Genomic DNA, 21,644 nt, shown 5'->3' with positions numbered 1-21,644 from the left:
GCTATTAGAAGGCTAAGTAATTACGAACAACATATGTATCAAATAATTTTCCAAAATCGAATCTTGCGAGCATCGAAGCTTAACAAAAGCATTATTTTACAATTTTCAGTATCCACAAAGTATCCTACACGGTAATGCATTTATTTATTTGTAAACATATGGGTAATATGATACTAAATCCGCTCGTTACTTGACATTTCATATCCCCAAACGTTTTATCTCCTTTGTCTTCTCAGGATTCCGTGTGCTCTGCATTAACAATACATTGAACGAAATACATGTGGAATATCGGGAAATAATAACCAAATATAAAATACCGAATGTAATACGCTTATTCAATATATTTCATAGAAACGCCGGAATTCAACTCGAAATGTTAAGAAGAAAAAAATATTAATTTAAGGTCAAACGAAGTGTTGGAAGACGTTGTTATGTAAATATAATAGATTTATTAGATATTAACAATTTTTACAGATTTTGTGTGTCGTTCATCTTAAACAATACAGAACTATGAACAGAAAATGTTAACATTGTAGTCAACGGACTGGCGACGTATGTCGATACGTACATTAGATTCTAACTGAAATACAAATAATTAAGTACCAGACTTATATAAATACATCTGCCTCGAATACTCATCGTACGATCGAAGGTTTCGTAAAAAAAAAAAACGCTGTGAACGCTATGTTTCACGTATCGCGAATACACAAAACGATGCAGCGAGGCTTTCCGCGTACGAAACATTGAACAAGCACATTGTTCGATTCATCGCGTTAAGTACAATGACCTTCCTCGTTTCTATGCTCGACTCAAAATCGGCTGGTTATTCGATACCATCGATTGGCTCGATACCATCTTTCACTGTTTCACACTTTATCGTTCTATCATATACATACATATAGACAGTCGCAAATTGTATAATAAAAATAGTAACTGAAGTAGCGTGCAAACAAGAATGCATAGGACAACTAATAGTTGGGATGTAGAGCTTAAATGATCATTGTATTTAATACCGATTATAGTGAACAAACTTTAAAAAAGAATTCTTTTTTCTAATTTGCGCAATATTCAGACATGTGTTCACGCAAATAATATGCAGCGTATATAAAAACGACGTACGATGATGGTCAAAATAATTTTTACAGTCTTACATAAGTATGTTAATTATAACTGTTACATTTTCACTTTCGTTGGTTCAATGTTCGATGAAAAATAATAGATGCTCTAAGTACTATTTCCATATAAATTAATAATATTTGCAATATTTGCAGCAATACACCATCCAGGATTATTGATAACAAATGACAAACAACCCAAGAAATTATATTTATTAATCTATTATCGTGTTCAGACTTATTACACAAACAAAATAACTAATTTCACTATGGATCAGCTTAACTGCGTCATCGACATCTTTTTTCTGGCCATTATCGTACGCCAAACAGATTGAAAGATCTACTATCTTAAAACACCGATGAAATTTGGCCCATATGTACCATTTTCATATTTAGAATGCGTTTCGTTCCGAAAATAAATATTAAAACCATCTAATTACAATCATAGAAGATCGTTCTAAAGCACAGTACGCGTTAAATCACCCTCTTTTTGTTCGTGCAACCGCCGATTATCGGTACACCGCGAATTTTTCTTCAAAAATGTCTGAGAACTAATTCACAGAAGAAAGTAAAAATTCCATAAAACTTCATCGAGAATTGCTTGCGATATAGTACTTCGATCAACAAACTGCGAATACTGCGACAAAAATCAGTGAGCCACATTTGAAACGGTAAAAATATTTTCTTCAATTCAGTCGAGTTTTACGCGAGTTTTGCTGAAAGATTTTCGCATAAGAGACCGCAGTCTATCAATCGATATCCTATAAGTGCATAAACATCGGCAGTCCGGTCATCAGCTCCAGTCAGCATCTGCGAGACTAATGATGTAGAGTGTAAATGTTGCGCCCGATCGAAAGCGAGCAGAATAATGATACGAGCATTGCTTGGAGAGGGGAGGTTCTGTATCGATATGCTTTCGTAACAATATATAACAACAATGTGTACCATTGTATATCATTAAAAATAGTAAAATAATATGAGCAACCGCACAGGTATAAATAGATAGATATTATTATACAACAATTTTACGTAGGCTTCTCGTACATGTACATACATAGATAAGTTCACGGGCCGTTGACATTTTTTACATGATACAAATACACTAACGCACTAACATATACGAACACACACCTTGACACGCATACATACACGCATACATACAAAAACGCACACACAGACGCGCTATAATTGTATCAATACTTACGACTACGTTGGACGGTATGTTGACTCATAAGTTCTATGAGGTTTCATGCGTTTCACGCTCAAGAAATGGTGCTTACGTCCGAAACCAGGGTGAAACACGACGAATCACGGCGCAGTATTATTGCAACAGATAACACTTACTACCAGGCCTGGGTAAAAATATTTGCAACTAATAAATACAAATATTTGCAAATACTATATCTCTCAACCATGTTACATATGCTACATTTGAGATTGTAATTTATTTCTAGATACTAGTTGATATACTTAACTGATTTTACCAGTGTATAATAATTATTTGAAAAATATATATTTTACAATACGAATTTGAAATTACTTGAACGAAATAAATATATTCTTTATTGTGCGTGAGATTAAACGCTTGAATATTACGGATTATTTGAGATACATACATCGTTAAATGTTTCAATTACAGAAAATGCTACTTTTTCTATAGGCATATTTTTCTCTCATAGATATTGGCCGTAAGAAATAGAACTTCAAATAACTAATAGAAATTTGGACACATGAAATACTATTTCAAACACTTGTTTCCACTACACGTCTTAAAAAACCACTATTAATCATTTTCTTTATCACATTATAAATAACTATTTTCAATAGTTATTCACTCACCCCTATGAAGTTAAATAAATCTTGAAATATTATTTCATCATACGAACAAGAGTATTTCATCAACTATTTCCAATACTTTTTCAAATATTTTCACCCAGAGTCCGCTTACTACACGCTAAACAATCCCGTATTAAAAAGAACCGCGCGAATTTCTACGACGATTTGCTAACGTGTTATACCGTTTGATTATATTTCGATTCGATCCTACACCGTGGTCTCACACTCTCTGGCAGTTAGCGAGCGAAGGACGTCGACCCCGACCTTATTCGTTGTATCGTGACATCAATGGCAATTTCGTTGTTCGGTGCGGCACGAGGACAATGTGTCTCCTCTTCCGCGGCGATTCGTATTCCCATAATTAGAAAAATCGAAACGCGCAACGCCCGCCGAGAAAACTCCCGTCCGCCGAAAGAGACGCGGCGCTTTTGTTTTCTCCGTTCCCGGCGAAACGAACAGTTGCGACCCCGTTACGACGCGGCCGTATATTCATCAAGATAATTCGATTCAACGTGTACATCGCGCGGAATGTGCCGTGCGCATGTTTGGAGATACATTGCTATTCGCTCTCAATTCCGTCTTGTCCGTGCGCATAAGTAATCCACGCCGGAGTTGCGAAAGGATACAGCGGTTCGCGAATTGTTGCAGTCCGTAGTCGAAGACAATAATACGGGAACGTCGGAGTCCCTGTCCCGAGAATTGACTCGCCTCATTTGTACGCCTTTGAGGTGCACCGGTGAGCGAACCGGTGCTCTCAAAGCGCGACATGTTACCGTTAAACACGCAACCACATCGTCTAAACGTTGCGCAACGAGCAAACTGCGGATCTCTTCGCAAATTTACGTTGACGCGTTCAACAACTGAATCTAGTGATTTGTTTATAGATCGTCGGATCTGAGATTGGCGAAATTATTAAGGTCGGTCCATCGGTTGCGACGTTCTCCTTTCTTTGTTGTTGCGTGCTTAAACTCGCGTCAACGTCACAGCTTATTAACACGTTCTATGCCGAGTTGTTTTTACTCGACTTTTCACGCTGGCCATTTGATATTTTATTAAAACTTGATATATTATATGTAATTATTAATCATCGTATGTAATAATAAAACAAACTTATCATGACCCATTCTTGCGGTGGAATTAATTCTTCGGTTCTACATTTGCTACAAACTATTTTGTTAACGCATTAAAGAAACATGTAAGCATGTACCATCGATGGTACACATGGCACGGAACGTGTTAATAAGACGACATCTTTAAGTGGGAAAGAATAATACTTTTAGTGTGACGCAGGTTTCACTTATCGAACAATTTCTTCTATGAAATGATTTTTGGCGTTCCGACCGAAAGGAACGTCTGTGCCGGGTAGAGCTTTTAATAGATCAATATCAAACATTGTTGATCAACGTCATCTTGATCTATCGGGGAGCTGAAAATCTCAATTTCTGAACTAGAAAAATTGTTTACATTTTGTTTGCATTTGGAGCAAGATCTTTATACAATTTACGAATACGTTCAACGGTGTTTCGAACCGAATTTGCTCTTTTCGAGTGAACGATATCGTCACGAATGCGTCGAATGCACATTTTAAGGCGTATCCTTAGAAAGTACAAAAAGTATGTATAAAAATATGACACGAACAAAATACAAACATTTATACGAAACAACATGTTCGGATAACGATACTTGATAGGTCCGGCGTTGAACACGGAAGAATCTGGAGAAATGTCTTCGATATTTGAAAGACGCAAAAACACCAGATGCAATTCAGCGTACAAAGATCCGCAGTCTATTAACGAGAAAGGACACGTTCAGCGGAGGACGAGCCGAACGAAAATAACATAACTGACGAAACCGAAAATTCCTAACGAAAGAGGAGGTTCGATAATTTCACACTCTCTATCCGAGAACACGTACGCCCGAGTCGCAACACTTTCGCCGTATGTTGGACATTTCGCGAGAACCAGTTTAAAAGCTAGTTTCATCGGCGAATCACAAATCCCGGCTCGTCGTAAGTAGCTTATCGCTTCCAGTCAACAGCTGTAGTTCCTCCGCGTTGCCTCCGAGCGCAGGAAGAAAATGAAGGACTCCGCGGTCGCTAATCCAAGATGGAAAGAGCGTTTGCTATTTCGCGGGCTGGTTGAACAGTTTTTGGTGTTGCACCCGACCGACGCAGTCTTCTTGCAGCTTCGCCATCGAACGCTTGACTACCGATCTTGGAGACGATCCCGTGCGCTGTATGACCTACCGTTTCGGCTCCTTTCCTATGGTACACGGCACAGGCTGACCCAAGAGACCCGTTGGAAGTTTCGAGTTGCGAACTCCTTACCCGTGGTTGACGGCGGTTTACAACTCCGTTGTAGTCTCCACCGGACTCTGCTCGCCTAAGTACGTGAATCCAAGATGAGAGTAGTCCTTCCTCTCCCTGAACGTGACGTTGTCGTTGGACGGGCTCGGGCTGAGCAAGTCGTTGCCGCGGTTGTAGAGTGGATTCAGGACCGGTGTCGCGTCGTGGTTGTTCAATGTGTTTGTGTTGCTGGCGCTATGATTCTTTCTGCCCAAGGTGGATCGTCTCAGAGAGTGAATGTTAGCGTCCCCGTGTGTCCCGACTATGCTAGACGCCCGAGCCGTCGTCGCCGCCTCCGAACTCACCGGGCTTTGTTGACCTTAACAAATGATAAACGCGATCGTGAAGCATCTTCATTATTTCGTCCAGCTGTTCGCCGACACACGCGACAGTGGTTGGGCATTATTCGAATAAATTCTCTGAACAAAGTTTTATTTGAATATTCGGATTTTTTTTATCCGAATAGCGTATCAAATATGTTGACACATTGAAATTTTAACGAATAAAATTTTGTTCGAATAAGTTTGCAAATAAGAGTATTTATATCAACCGTATATATTGGCACTGTTCTTTCTAACAATTCTGAACACAATTCTAGCATTCTTTTGATAGTTGCAGTTTTCTGTTTTTTAAGTGTCATACAAGATTCAGTGAGTCGTACGTCAAAAAATGAGTGAATGCTTAATCAAATCGATAAATTTTTACAAAGTAACATCTGCAAGACTACTATAGTATATGTATAACAAATGTTACGTTTCCATATAACGCAGGAAATATTTATTTACAGTAAAAAGTATTCATTTGATAAAGTGCCTTATTAAAGTGTAGAATAAGAAATGGAACAATGCAATTTGTCTAAGCGTATGTCTTTCATACTAAACCTACCGAGCCGGTCAAAATGACCTATTACACATTTTTTATTTTAAAGTTGCTCCAAATAGAGAGACTCTTTAACATAAAAAAATGATCGAATTTTGTCAATCCAAGCAGACATTACAAAACAAAAATGACGAAAAGTGCAAATAAATACAGTCTCTTCATCGTTATAAAGCAACGGACGTTAGCTACACCTCCAAAAGTATTAGGACACCTGCTGATTTAGTATAAATTGTAAATTTTTCATTCGGTATAGGTAATGTTTCATGTTTAGTATTAAGTTTTATGACCTCGTAGTGTGACGCATGTACATATTATAAGTGTTTACCAACTATGCAATTAGTTTACCATTTATTGCAGTTTGTTTATTGGAAACGTACGTTGAGTTCATTTCATACGAAATGTTTCATGTTTTCGAAATATGCGTAATATAACCTTGACATAACCTTGACATAACCTTGACATAACCGAGTAGCACCGGAAATAATAGACAAACTAATTAAAACGAATGTCTAAATTAGTTCAAGAAGTAATTACGAAATGCGATAGATATTATCGTCGAGAAGAAAATTTAATTTTCTTTTATAAAATTACCGTTATTTTTGTTATAATGTAATTAATTATATTTTATATACATATATATGTAATACAATTAATTTTGAAATATATTCAAGTAATTATAACAATTTCTTTGAAAAGCCAAGCGGGAATTCAAAAGCCGCCTTCTTCATCCAGTTTGCTTTTAACAGCGATCAAGCGTCAATAAAATTTGTTAGAAGAGTATTTATTTAAATTTAATATGGGTATAAATAACAGGATTAAAATAGATATAAATAAAGCAATGACACCACCAAATTTATTTGGAATAACTCGAAGAATAGTGTAAGGAAATAAAAAATATCATTCTGGTTTAATATGTTTCCGGTGTAGTCGTCTAGATCTGAAAGTATATATGGGTATTTTATGACGATAATGATAAAAAATACTAATAATTAATATACATCCAAAAATATCTTTAATAAAAAAATATGGATAAAATCTTGTTAAATAGTATTTATTATTAGTTCCTAATGGATTTGATGATCCTCTTGTGTGGAAAAAGAATAAATGAATAATTACTGATAATAGAATAATAAATGGTATAATGAAATGTAAAGAATAAATATATAGATATATTGTATTATTTAATTTTCTGTAAGTGTCCTAATACCACCCTAAAAGCTCATTGCACCGAAAAAAAGCACGCCAAATTTAAAGCTGCGTTACTTTCGTGTCAGACACATCGCACAGGATTCGGTTGAACACGGTGTTTGGAATTGGACATTTGTCCCGCAGATAAAACGCAATTACCTGTGCTTTCTCCGTGATCTTTGGTAATGTAGCTGACGTTGTCCAGGCTGAACGCGTGGTTCTTATTGCTGAAGTCGAGCTGCAGATCGTTGTAGCTGTCGTTGTCGTCGACGGGCACGCTCATTTGTAGCACCTGTGTCTCGTACTCCTTCAAATTAGGCTCCACGTACACGGGATCGTATCGCGGCACCACGTACATACGTTGCATTCGTTCCTTGTACGCCTTGTACCTGCACAAACGGATGTCACCGTCGAAATATATTTGCATTCGATTGAAAATATGCGAGCTGCCGGGGCTCCGGCCGAAACTATGGTAAACAATTTCGACAGGGTGGAATGCTTTGATGCATTGCGACGTGACTGGGTCTCGGAGGCGCCCTGGCCGGAAAGCGTAATTCATTCTAATGGAAGTAATAAAGAGACCAACGAATTTGCATGCGGCGCGGAGCCGGCCCAGGCCGTATGAATATTCACGTTAATACTTCAAAACACTTCTTTCACACGATACTAACGGTAATAGTCTTGTTGTCGCGACAGTTACAACTGAAATAAAGCAGGCCGCAAAAAGCGACGGAAGCCGGCCGTGTTTACCAGAACTGGAAGGAACAGAGTAATCTGTATTACGTGCTGCAATTAAGCTTATTGTGATCTTTCTTTTGTCCACTTGCGACGCTCTTTTATTCTATGCAGAATCTGCGGGACACGCGCGCCAAATTACTCGACGAGCTGCATTTGCACATGCGTTTGCGCCATGTTTGAAGTTTTAACTTCTCGTCTTGTACGTGGTGAATTGCGAAACCCTCGTTTCTCCTCGGATAACAGTTGCCACTAAGCAGATTGCGGATTTTGTGCGTTCACGACGAAAATGCGTGGCCGAGATATAGTAAAACGGACGAATATAAGCGTGTTACATCGTTGCCAAGCGATTATGATCATTGAAACTGGACACTTTGTGTTTAACACGTTCCGTGCCACGTGTACCATCGATGGTACACGCTTGCATGTTTACTTAGTGAACTGAACAAAATTGTTTACAAGAAATTTAGAACCGAAGAATCAATTTCCACCGCAAGAATGGGTGTTGATAAGTTTTTGTTACGTTGTTATGTGTACGAGAATTAATAATTGCACGTAATACATCAAGTTTTAGTAAAATATCAAAGTGTGAAGATTCGAGTAAAAAAAGCTCGGCACGGAACGTGTTAAACAATCGGGCACAGCTTTAACCCTTTGCACTCGAATGGCGACTCTGAGGCGCCACTAAAAATTGGTGTACCATTTTTCAAAATCATTCTAAGAGCATCGGACTCGTTTCTACTTGAAAAGAAACTATTAAAATTGCATTGTACTTGTCAACAGGCTCAACTTCGTGTGCATAAGTCGCAATAAATTATATAAAATAGAACTACTGTAGATCAGAAATCATGTTTTGGATTTCGAATTCGAACAGCTTCGACCGCAAAGGGTTAACAAGTTCCGTGCCACGTGTACCATCGATGGTACACGCTTGCATGTTTACTTAGTGAACTGAACAAATTGTTTACAAGAAATTTAGAACCGAAGAATCAATTTCCACCGCAAGAATGGGCGTTGATAAGTTTTTGTTACGTTGTTATGTGTACGAGAATTAATAATTGCACGTAATACATCAAGTTTTAGTAAAATATCAAAGTGTGAAGATTCGAGTAAAAATAGCTCGGCACGGAACGTGTTAATGCCTATTTCGTGTAATCGCTGGAAAATTGTTTTGTTTGTGAAAAGTTCTACGAGCTACGCTCCTGTAACGTTTGAATCGTTTCTCCGTTTTACCCTATTCTCGTGTGCTATGTTGCAAATTGTAGCTAAATAATATATTAGAATTCAACTTCGTATTTTAAGACAATTCATGAACACTTTTAGTCCCATTAGTCTCATGTCAACAATATATGGACGACGAAATTATTTGATCACATGCGTGTATCAATTTTTATTTCATCTTTCTTGTGATATCTTCCTAATTTTTTAAAGATCTACAAAATGTAAGAACGTCGAGTAAGTAATTGATGTCAAACAACTCTTAACTTTATCATTTTAATTTGATTGAATAAAATACTTCAATTTCATACAATTTTTGACATGATTGACAGTGAAAGCGTTGAATTCCAGTACAATTATAGAAAAATCGAAGATTCTACAGAAAATCATAAATAATTATGTTTTGAATTCTATTATATTTTGTGTAACATTAGGTTGGGCGAATGTAAAAACGTAAGATCATCTACATCGATTCTGCATTTCCTAAGTAAACCATTTGGTTTAAAGCATTAATGAATAAATAAATAAATAAATAAATAAAAATAAATAAATAAATACATAAATAAATACATAAATAAATACATAAATAAATACATAAATAAATAAATGAATGAATATGACGGCAGAGAGTACAGTTATGCGCCATACTGAAACGTCGAACGATGCAAACAAACAGTTGTGACAGTTTTATTTCGAAACGTGACAACGTGGCGAAAAACGTACGATAAGGACAGTGAAGGATTATTTGAAACGTCGAGAGCAACGAAATGCATTGTGAGTTATACCTTGAGACAAGAAAACGAGCTAAAGACAAAAATTGAACGTTTATTATAATCCTAGTGAAATAACTAAAAATGCTAAAAGAATTTGCAGAGAATATTGCTTGTAGGTTTGCTATCTCCTCATGAAAATAGAGAAGTACGAAATATCGACTGTTCTGAATTAATTCATCACGAGATAATTAAATTGATATGACGGTTGCATAATTTGGTTAAATATCTTAATATTTCGAACAGCTTTGTTTATTGCGTATTTTAATCATATTTTCCCATGTTTGAACTGTGGAAACGGAAACAACAAACAATCGATAGTCGCAACAGCCGGGCTTCGTTCGTTCCACGTGAAAAATCTGAACGATCAATACAGAAAATTCAACAAATACAGCTATAAATTGTGACCTCGCATTTCACTCTCGTGTTTCACTTATAACTAAATAGACCGTGCGTTTTACACGGTTAAAATGCCAAGAGAACTCGGATATTCCAAGTGAATGCCTTGGTAAGAAAAGACTTAATTACACGTCGTTACAATTCGATACGGGTGGAAAATCCTGCAAAAATGCAAAACAAAAGAATCGTTGATCCAATTTCGGTGCAGACTGAATAATTGCTCGGCAGAGCGTTGTGTGCACCGAGTCAATTGAATTTTACGGTAACACACTGTAGCCATCGGTTTAATAAAGTTAAAATGTTACTGTATGGTATTCTACATTTCCTTAACGAATTATACGAATAATTAGAGAGACGTTATTAATTTACCTGGTCCAGGAGACACATATGTAGATGATACCGGCGATACCCAAAATCAATATGACGCATGCGATGATTATTAACGCATATGGAAACACTTCGCCACTAAAAGCGATGGCAGTTTTTTGCGTGCGCACTGGCTCAGCTGGCATTACCGGCGCGTGGATGTCGATCGCGTTTGCTCGAACTAAAGTGGAAACATCGAAAGTGATATTCGACATCGCCGGCTTCTCTATGATCGATCTGAAACAGAATAAAAATGAAAAAAAATTCATTGATATCGTTAATCGCATTTCATGCTAGAACTGTTATTAAAATTACTCAACATTTGAATGCTAATGCATCTCCATTCGCTTCATTGATTGCGTGACTATTATTGCACGTTCAAATAAGTAAATTTGTTCAAATGATCTCTTACGAGAGCATTTTAATCATTGTAAAAATCGTGACGACAAGATTTAAACAATTACGTGTACTTAGATTCTGTGTGATTTCTGTTATATGCCCAAATAAATTTATTGATTTCCTTCAACAATTTTAATTTATATTTGCAACAATCGTAGAATAAAGAAATAACAAGATTACATTTACTTAAATTTTGAACGACTTCCATATTTTTTTTTCTGAATATAAGTAAAATTATTTAATAATCTCTACAAGGGGATCTTTACGATATCAATGGTTTGTGTAATAAAAAATCATAATGTATCTGTGTGTATTTCCATAAGCTAGATGTAGCAACGAATGCTTACGTATATCGCAGAACCAACATTACGCAGTCTTGGAAAATTAAATTTATTCAATAACGACTTTGATATGTTTGTATTTTGTAAAGTATTGACGCTGTTTACTATTGCAACGTAAAACTGAACCGGTTTGTTAAAATTTACTTTATGGTTTAGAACTTTCCGTTTTCTAGATACGCGGTCGGAGTCCTTGTCCCATTTTGTAAAATGGAAATAAGAAATGAAGCAGATATTGAAAAACTACGGCGGCACGCAGTGTGTGCGATAAGCACATGAAATTTACGAGTCTGGCATGGAATTGAATATTTAGCCCGTGTCACGCATCACTTATTCCAATTAAACTGGCCTGTTGGGTTGAAAATGAAACGTGGCTGATATCGGACGCGAGTGCTATTCGAAATATTTAATTTTGTGAACGACAATAGAACGTCAATAGCCCGTGAATTTTTATGAAAAATAAATATTGCCTGCACTAATTGCAAGATACAGGAGCTACATAGAGACATTCATTTCGTTTCTTAGTAATTTTAATGGAATTGAAAATATTGGAGCAGTATTTTTAAATTCGTTAAATGTTTTCACTGTTTTCCATTCGACCAAATCATTTTTATCATAAATGCATAAAATCCGCAGTTTGGTAATTAAAAACAGGATCATGAAGGCTGTGTACTAGTTCCCGACTGTTCAAACGAATGAATATACTTGTAACGAATTTGTAATACATAAATTGAACAAAATTTGTGTTAAATATCTTTTTCCTCTGATTATTTTGTTCTTTCATACGAAACTTAGATTGAATTTATTTAAACTCTGTACGATTTCTGTAATAATATATGCTTGAATAATGAAGTTTAGTTCAAAATTTCTAATGAAAACATTTTTCTAAGAAAAACTGTGAAAGAAAAATTCAAGGCTGTCCTGTTGACTGGTTTGATTGGTCTAGCCTCAGGTGGAACAAAGACATCTTTAAGACGTCTGGTGTAGGACATTCGGGAAGTCTTAAAGACGTCCTAAATTGGACGTTCTTATAACGTCTGACATAAGACGTCTTAAAAACGTCTATTTTAAGGCGTACGACGTTCATACCTAAAATGGACGTCTTTAAGACGTCCAGTGCTTGTTGGGGTATTAAGATTGCTAACGTAAATTAATACAAAGGAACATCTAAAAAAAACCATGCACGCTCTAACATGCTTTGGAAAAATATTAACTATGTGTCTCGTACTAGAAGAACATGCCTTATACTTGTTATTGCAACTTCTAGATGTAAATTGACAACGAGTTTACAATTTTGAATGAAAGTGAATGTATTCTGACTGTTAACACTATGCTGTCCGGTGCCACGCTGGTGCCATGCAAAAACTATCTGTTGTATGCCGGTGGTACCACTTTGATGCCATTTTAAAAAACTGAAATAACATTTGAACTATATTTCTTGGGTGTTAAAAGGCAGCAAACTAACTATAGCATTGTGCTTATTTAACTAAGAATTAAGTACGAAGATTCTTGGATGACTTATCTTAATTTTACGAATTTATATTACCGCCATCTTCGAAATTTTTTTTTAAATCTAAAATTTCCAAGCTATCATGCCGGCGTCAAACAAAAGAATCATATCTAAGATCTGCGGACGGCATAGTGTTAAGAAAGGAAGGAAACCGCAGAACGAAATACTTTTATCACAGTACAGTTGTGAAGTTACATTTAGAAAACAATGACACGCTGGTACTACTTTGAAAAATACAGAGTACTATAGACGATTAACAGAATCGATACATTTCCTATAGACAATTAATTCTCAAATAAGTTCCGCCATGATATCGAGTCAGAAGCAATATTCATTGTATCTTTTTTTATTGTTTGACCTCGGGGAAGCACAACAAAGCCATTGCGTCAAAATTGTTAATTCACTAGACACGGTTATAGCCCACGTGAACTCGCTTCCACAAACTTCGACTGTTACCGTAGAGTTTTCGCGGCCGCATAAGCAGAAAACTTCGTATCGAAGTCGAAACATACCTCTGTATCCGCGAGCTATTTCTGTCCAAAATGGCTTCGGTGTCCGGATCGACGGCGTAAAACCAGACGTCGGAGTCTTGCGGGAACATTTCGATTGTGCCATTCCTCGTTAAGTTCTTCCTTACGGCGATCCTATCGATGCCGATCAGCAGGCCGCTTTTCTCCTCAATGATGCCAGCGATTTTATCGGCTTCCTTTTGCAACGCGTCGGGCGCCGCCTCCTGAACGACCAGAATCATCAGATTCTCCTCGCCGATCAAATTCACTATGACCGGCGCGACGATCGAGTTGAAATTGTCGGTGGCGTTAGGGTTGTCCCGGACGCGGACGTCGAATTTGAACGGTAGCTCCATCGGGTCCACGTTGTCGAACGTCGCCGTGGTTCGAATTATCCCCGAGGAGCTGTCCATAGCGAAATAATCGGATCCTCGTCCGCCGAGGATCTTGTACTCCAGCTTCCCATATTTCCCGTTGTCCTTGTCGTTCGCCTTCACCTGGATCACCGTCGACGCGAACTGCGCGCTCCTTGGTATCGCCGCGAAATAACGACCACGCGATAACTTTTTATTACCTTCCGGGAACAGGAACTCCGGCTTATTGTCGTTCACGTCGAGCACCTGAATTTTCACCTGTAAGCCGAAGAGATGCGGGTTTCACTTCGCGAAATCAATTTCTTTTTCCGGTCGACGCAACCGGAATGTTTGCGTGCACCGAAGTTCTGAAATAAAATTGTGTAAGTCGTTTCGGATATGTTGGAAATAAGGTTATAGATGACGGCGAATTGCTCGACAAAAATGCACTTGCGAAGTAGACATCTGCAGATTGATAACGAAGTTCTGAAAATGTTTTGGGATACAATTTTATTCGATAGCTTAATTTATTCGCGCAAGCATTTTCCGGACTGTATTCATAATTAACTTGAAGAATAGCGAGGTTTATTTATACTTGTACTGTATGCTCGAATAAAGAAGTTAGTTAAACATCTCTCATAGAAGCATTTCTATAATATCAGGAATTGCAAAAGAAAAAATCACGAAGTCATAATATATATTTTGTCTCCATTAAAACAGACTAAGTTCTGATTGAAATATATTTTCGGATAATTTGAAAACAACTATGTGGGTAAACTAGAACCGATCACGTGTACAAATTTATCCCGTACAAATAACAATAGTTTAATTAAATACATACTTCTGTTGAGTAATAATTGATAACGTACATTATTGACAGTTTAAAATACGTCAAAAAAAGCAAAAGCAGTATTTTATACTGTCTTTTTACTAGTCTGTGGATTTTCACGCAAAATAAAAATATTCTTCATGAATTACAACAAACAGACACAAGATAGAAATTTTAAAATAATAATTTTAGCGGGTTAATAACATATGTAGGTAATCGTACATTCTTTTAATCTCTGTACCATTTTAAATTTCACCAATCCATTTTTATTATAAATGCATAAAATCCGCAGCCTATCGACGATCCGCCATTTTGTATCATTACATAATTACACCACCATTTCATAATTACACAAAAATTTACGAGTGACCGTCATATTTGCAGCAACAAGCTATCGAATACCTTGAAATGATGGTGTACATCAGGGGTGTCAAACCCGCGGCCCGAGATGAACATTTTTGATGTCAAGTATCAGGACGTAAATAATAATTTGACTTTATATATGTTTATTACAATGTACTAGTCAAAATAAAAATATTTGTTTCTATGAACATTGATTTTTTTTTTGCGGCCCACCTAAAGTTAAGCATTGTTTATTTGGCCCAAGTTATAGCTTTTGAGTTTGACACCCCTGGTGTACATTTTACATAAAGCTTTTGTTAGGGCCGTACGAATGTATCGTACGGTGCGCAGATTGAAGGTTGCTCCTCCAAATGCTGCGCCTCCAACGTCAACTTAATGGCGGTGAAGTTGATTTGTAAAAAAGGTTTAAACTAGGTTGAAAACGTAAGGCAACACAGTTTATTTTGAAGAAGGTCCAGGGGTTTACAGTTGTGCGTGAGAGTGATTGACCATCTCTCGTGAGAGTTACCGACAAGACTGACTGTCTCGACAAATTTTGGGTTGCAGGTTGACTTGCTCGGGGTGGAGTCAATTTTGTGCGGCCAATTTTTGGAGCCTGATTGGCTTCACCCCCAACCTGCCCCCACTTCCGAAGACGTTGCTCTAGGGCCTTGAAAAAAGGGCAAGTCGACGGAAGGCAGTTGGAGACCACCTTGGGTCTCCGGCTCTAACCGGTAAAGCAAACGGTAAAAAAATGTCGTTACAGCGGGTCATCGTTGTAAATCCGAAATATTTGAACCTTGTCCCGTAGGGTTCGGTTTATTTTATTGGTCTGTCAGGCACCTTTTCTCGGGGTCGTAGTTTAGACCCCGTAGGCCCTCAAGTGACCTGACAGATTATTCGGTGTTGATCCGTCCAGGACGGAACAGCTTTCAGCAAAAGATAAAAGAATATATAACGAGTTTTATCTGAACGTACCATTGTCGTGTTTCTTCCGGAATTCAAAAGACTGGACAAAGACTCAAGCTTGATCTTGATCTGATAGGATTCCGTCGACTCGTAATCCAAAGCTCCTTTCTTCAACATCAGCGCGCAATTTCGCTCCTCTGTGACGTTCGCCTCGAATAATCCATTTTCGTTGCCGCTGTAGATCTCGCACTTCAACGGGGTCGTATCGTGGGCATGGCTATTAATGATGGTGATTATCTTGATGAGCGTGTTATCGCCCGCGTCCTCTGGTACCTCGACGTTATACGAGTTTTCTGCGAAGCCCAAACCAATTTCGGGTGGCACCGTGGCAACGTGGCGAACGTAAACCGGCACCGTTGTCACCGATGACAATTGCGGCTCTCCCATATCGTACGCGCGCACGTCGATCTAAAATTTTGAATGCCCTATTAGATCATTCTTTTTACTTACAACAATTCTACGGTGCTCTGTGGAATATGAATCAATCGTTAAATGACTATTCCTCGATAAATGAACAAGCAAACCAAAGGTACCTTTGATTTTAGATTCAAATTACAATCTATGTGAAATTGTAATTTTAAATATTATCTGAAATTTGATTCGAAACTTTTATTTAGATTGCGAAATTTTGGCCATTTCAAATGAAATATTATAATTCCGTCATGTTATTATATTATATTATATTAGTATAATCATTGCTATGAAATTGTAATTTAGAATATTGTTTATAATTTTATTTAGAACTCCCGTTTAAATGGTATAATTTTTATTCTTTCGAAGAAAATATTAAAACAAGCGCTATCTTAATATTATGTTATGTGTGCAATACATTGTTAATAACAAAAGATTGATAATTTTCTGCCAGATTTACTTTGTCATTACATGCTCTGCGTAATTTGGAATATTATTTTAAATTTGAAACTTTTACTTAAATTGTATAATTAGTATTTCTTCAAAGGAAGTTATATGACTTAGAATCATAAACGATTGCTTTATTTAATTCGCTTTTGTTAGCGCAGAATTTTTTAGAGATTTCGTGATAACATTAAAAATGGATTAAATACGATATATGTAATAGTAATAATAATAATAATAATAATAATAATACCTGATATTCGGTGTCGGTTTCTTTACGCAAATCATCCCTTATTCTCAACACACCGGTGTCTGGATCGATCACGAAGTACTTGTTCGTTATTCCACGGCCAATGATTTCGTATCTCACCTAATTATGTCAACAACGAGTCAATAAAAATCATTTTTCCAATGTCCGGATTATAGTTTATCGGACAAAAGTACGTACTTGATTTCCAGGGGCTGTGCCATCCGAATCTGTTGCAATCAGATTTATGACTGTCGTGCCAATAGGAACGTCGTCGTCTAACGTAATCGGACGAGGAACTGACGTGAACACCGGAGGGATATCGTTGACATCCTAATATAATGGAAAATTCAAACGCCTCTTATAAGTATGATATTATTGTTAAAAGGTTTCTAGAAAAGTAATTTCTAAACAGTTTTGAAAGAATTATTATAATATTTAATTTGTTGTCAAAAGTGTTGAAAACCATTTTTGAGCCAATCCTTCTTGAGAACATGATTTTTTCTTTACATTCGTCTTTTTGTTAATTACAGTGGCAATTCAATTTTAGTTACCACTATTAAACGTATAATAATATAGAAAAGATTGAAATTGAACATGATGAAACGACTTATTAGTATCTCAAAGGAGAATATATAATCTTGTATTGGACAATGGAAATGTTCAGCTCAATTTTCAAAACTGTATTATTGAGTTTTACTGTGTCAACAAAATTATATTGCATTGTAAAATTATATGAACAGAAACAAATGAGGCATTTTTACAAAAGACAGAGATGTATACTTAAGTCTAAATCTACTGTAGTGGTCCAATCAACTGGTTTATCATTTTTTTATTTTAATAGTTGTTGAAATTATAAAAGCTTTTTTCGTGGGAAATAATTGAATGAATTTCTTACTCTATTATATAAATTATAAGTTATTATTATTATTATATTATAAAAATGGCAAAAAGTCTACGAAAACTTAGTCTTGTCATTCTTATAAAGCAACAACATATGTCAAATATTTTTAGTGTTAGATTCAATAATATTAAGACAAAGGAATGTCCCTTTGCTATCAGACAGTACCTGAACGTTGACTACAATCCTAGTTGTTGAACCAGGTAGGTCGCTGGTATTTTCCTCAGTGCCAACTATGAGAATATGCTGAGTCTCTCTCTCGTAATCTAATCCGCGAATAGTTTTTATCACTCCAGTCTTTGGGTCTATACTGAAGAGTTCAGTGTCCCCTTGTTTGATCATGTACGTAATTTGCTTCTTTGTATCCGGATCATCGGCCTGGAATTAAACACGTTACATCTACCTGGAGAAGGATGATTATTCGTTCAGAATTTTCGATGTTTAAAGCCGTCTCAGAATTTGGCGGCGCAAACTATTATTTACTGTATTCATTAAAAACTATTCGAAAACGTTTTATTTATACTGAGACCAATTAAACAGAACTCAAATTAGAGATGTCAATTTTATTGAACATTATTCACTTAAAATTCTGAATCATTAAATTCATTAAAATCATTAAATCATTAAATTCTGCGTCTATGTTGATTCGTTTGATAGTATTTGTGGTGTTCAATTTTTTTTTAAGATTCGATTCAACATAATTCCAGATATAACTTCATGTTACCAAAACTTTTCAAATTGGTTTAGTTTGATAGATTTACGGATTTCTTCTATTTATGTCGGTAAAACTTATCAATATTGCTGAACGTAATTTTTTAGTTCTCGAGGTGTTCCAAAAATTTAACTTACCATCACTTGTGTCACCGTGTAGTCCGGTATATTTTCTTTCACCTTAGCCTCGTAGCTACTTTGTCGGAAAATGGGAACTTCATCTTCAACGTCTATAACTTTCACGGTCACTGTAGCTGTGGCTAAACGATAATCCGGAGCCCCATCCCTTGCGGTGACAACAAACTTATATTCCTGTAAACGAAAGCGAGATATTGATTTTAATTTCCAAACATTTTTCGTTATAACATGTTTAACGTATTTAGTTTCTTGATGTGAAGCACAGGCACATTACATTGAAATCATTGCCTAAAATTGATAAGAGAACTCTATGGATCTTTAAATGAACCATTTATTTTGAAAGTGGCATAAGTCCCTTTGTTTTTAAGTCGAGATATTTAAGGGTTTGCGTTTTGACACGTTTAAAAATATGGATGCTAACTTTCGAGAAGATTTATTTGTATTTGTTATCTCAGGATACTGATATTTTTCTCAGTATAAATAATTTCGTATAAACATTAAAAAATCACCACTTTTCATTACGGTAAAGTGACTTAAGCCACTTTCAAAATAAATAGTTTAGAAAAATGACTGACATGTATTAATTTTGTTCGACGTACTTTACCGAAGTGATGTTTTGAAAGGACAGTGATTTAATAAAATTGTTGAATAAATTACATATATAATAATAATTTATACCATGAACATATTCAATATAAAGGTTTGATTTAAGTATTTTTTATTTTAATATTCATAAAATACAAAAATAATTAGTACATTTTGAAACATAAGTATAAGTAATTTATATGAAAATACATCAGTTCAATTTAATTTTCGTCATCAATAGGAGTGATTAAGTCCTCGGAAATCGTGTTTTGTTTCAAATTTTTGAAATAACTGCGGTATATTGGGGGTATATAATTAAGCAAGTCCATCATGTCTTTGTATTTTGCTGAAGAAACAGGACGAGATCCAGCGTATAACGGATCCACTTTTCTATTATATTATTATATTATTATTATCACTATAATATAATTTACAAAACTGCACTATTCTTTCGCACTTATAAAAATAAGTCCACTGATCACAACTTTTTTAAAAATACTGTAAATAATTCAAAACAATACTTTGCACACACTTATCACACGTTTCTATTTCTTTTACACTAAGCCCCGCAATTAATTTCCCGAGTACAGCGACTTACGCCACTTTCAAAATAAACATGTTTGTTATACCGTTAATTAGCAAAACTTCTCTCGAACAAATCTCAATAGTTCTCAACTTATTGATTGCAAATTTTTTTTAAATGAAAAGAGATACCGTTCAATTGTAATTAGTGTTACCATTAACTCGATTTTTTTGAAAAAGTGACTTATGCCACTTTCAAAATAAACGGCTCAAATCGTTTTCGTTAATTACAATTTCTTAGTTTCTTAAATAATTTTAGTACATTGAAATAATAAATAGACATTCATACATTTTATAAATTTTCCTACTATTTTCAATTTGATCTATTAATTATTATCACAAAGGCGATATTATCATAGTACCACGAGAAAGATGTACTAACTGTACTAACTCTTTAATCTCAGAAGAATTCAATATTTATTAAGAAATAATGTTTGACTGTTTTAAAAAATAATATTTTTACCGAAGAAACCATAATTTTTCGCTATTCAGCTTAATGATAAAAGAGAATCACTAATTGCCATGAATTGCTTGAATCAGATATTAAAATGGTAATGAGGAGCGAAATTAGGTGAAAGGATAGATCACTCACGTCATTCTGCTCGTAATCCAAAACGATCTTGGTCAGGATATCTCCGGTTTCGGGGTCCACCGTGAAAGGAATATCGTCCGGCGCGAAATAGGTGATCTCAGCGTTAATGCCTTCGTCGGCATCCTCCGCGTGCACACGGCCGATCAATTTCCGTGCCTCGCCTTCTTTAACAGTGAACTCGTAAGGCAAGTCTACAAATTCTGGATTCTTGTCGTTGATGTCCGTCACTTTGATGTTCACTGTTGCGGAGCTGAACAGACCACCGGAATCCTCGGCTTTTATCACCTGTCGGCAGAAATTGCTTTCGGATAACATTCATTGGCCCTTGTAGCAGTTAGAGAAACGGATTGCATTCTCCTGTACCCGTGCGGAAGAGCAGATCTTTACGAGGGGATACTTAAAAACTCGACGACTCGAAAACTCACCAGTTGATAACGAGTTAAATCTTCCCTGTCCAACTTCCTTATAACGGTAATTATGCCCGATTTGTCACCGATCACGAATTGACGGAGATCGTTGCCAGAAACAATGGAGTACGATACCGGGTCGTTTTCTGGATCAACCGCCTGTAAGTCGATGCAAAAGGTATCGATTCAATGCACGAGATAATGTTGCAGATAATAAATTAGATCGACCGCCGAACCACCGCTCAGAAAAGTTTAAAGTAATTTAGTTAATGGCGGCGAAACTGCGACGCTTTGATGTCCTACAAAATCAATGGAAATTTGGTTCGCTTAAGCTACAATAGAAATTGATTTTTAACGTTATTCTTTAATTTATTTTCAGTCAGAATAATAATAATATAATGATAGATATTTGATAGATTGGCTTTAAACAAAATTTGTTTCATTGCCACTCTACTTTTCATTCGATCTTATTAATTGATGGAACTATTATTGAAATGGAATTATCAATTGTAGTAATGTGATATATT

At 36.0% G+C, this 21,644-nt stretch overlaps 1 protein-coding gene across 2 annotated transcripts in view; it reads right to left on the bottom strand.

The window, feature by feature from the left end:
* Window positions 1-426: 426 nt before the first annotated feature.
* Cad99C (cadherin 99C) overlaps window positions 427-21,644 on the bottom strand; it is a 381,342-nt gene continuing 360,124 nt past the window's right edge. For both annotated transcript variants that reach the window (XM_076527266.1, XM_033474689.2), the window contains 11 exons: window positions 21,136-21,276; window positions 20,711-20,995; window positions 18,952-19,125; window positions 18,271-18,480; window positions 17,403-17,534; window positions 17,208-17,324; window positions 16,109-16,507; window positions 13,610-14,238; window positions 10,854-11,087; window positions 7,522-7,751; window positions 427-5,614 (listed from right to left, as the gene is read on the bottom strand). In XM_076527266.1, coding sequence (XP_076383381.1) covers window positions 5,295-5,614; window positions 7,522-7,751; window positions 10,854-11,087; window positions 13,610-14,238; window positions 16,109-16,507; window positions 17,208-17,324; window positions 17,403-17,534; window positions 18,271-18,480; window positions 18,952-19,125; window positions 20,711-20,995; window positions 21,136-21,276 — 2,871 coding nt within the window. In that variant the 3' untranslated portion in view covers window positions 427-5,294. The remainder of the gene's footprint in view (window positions 5,615-7,521; window positions 7,752-10,853; window positions 11,088-13,609; window positions 14,239-16,108; window positions 16,508-17,207; window positions 17,325-17,402; window positions 17,535-18,270; window positions 18,481-18,951; window positions 19,126-20,710; window positions 20,996-21,135; window positions 21,277-21,644) is intronic.

Source organism: Megalopta genalis, chromosome 17 (genome assembly GCF_051020955.1).
Source record: "Megalopta genalis isolate 19385.01 chromosome 17, iyMegGena1_principal, whole genome shotgun sequence".
In the NCBI taxonomy this organism is placed as follows: Eukaryota; Metazoa; Arthropoda; class Insecta; order Hymenoptera; family Halictidae; genus Megalopta; species Megalopta genalis.
Note: the sequence above shows the minus strand (reverse complement) of the source record. Positions and strands in the feature narration are given on the sequence as shown.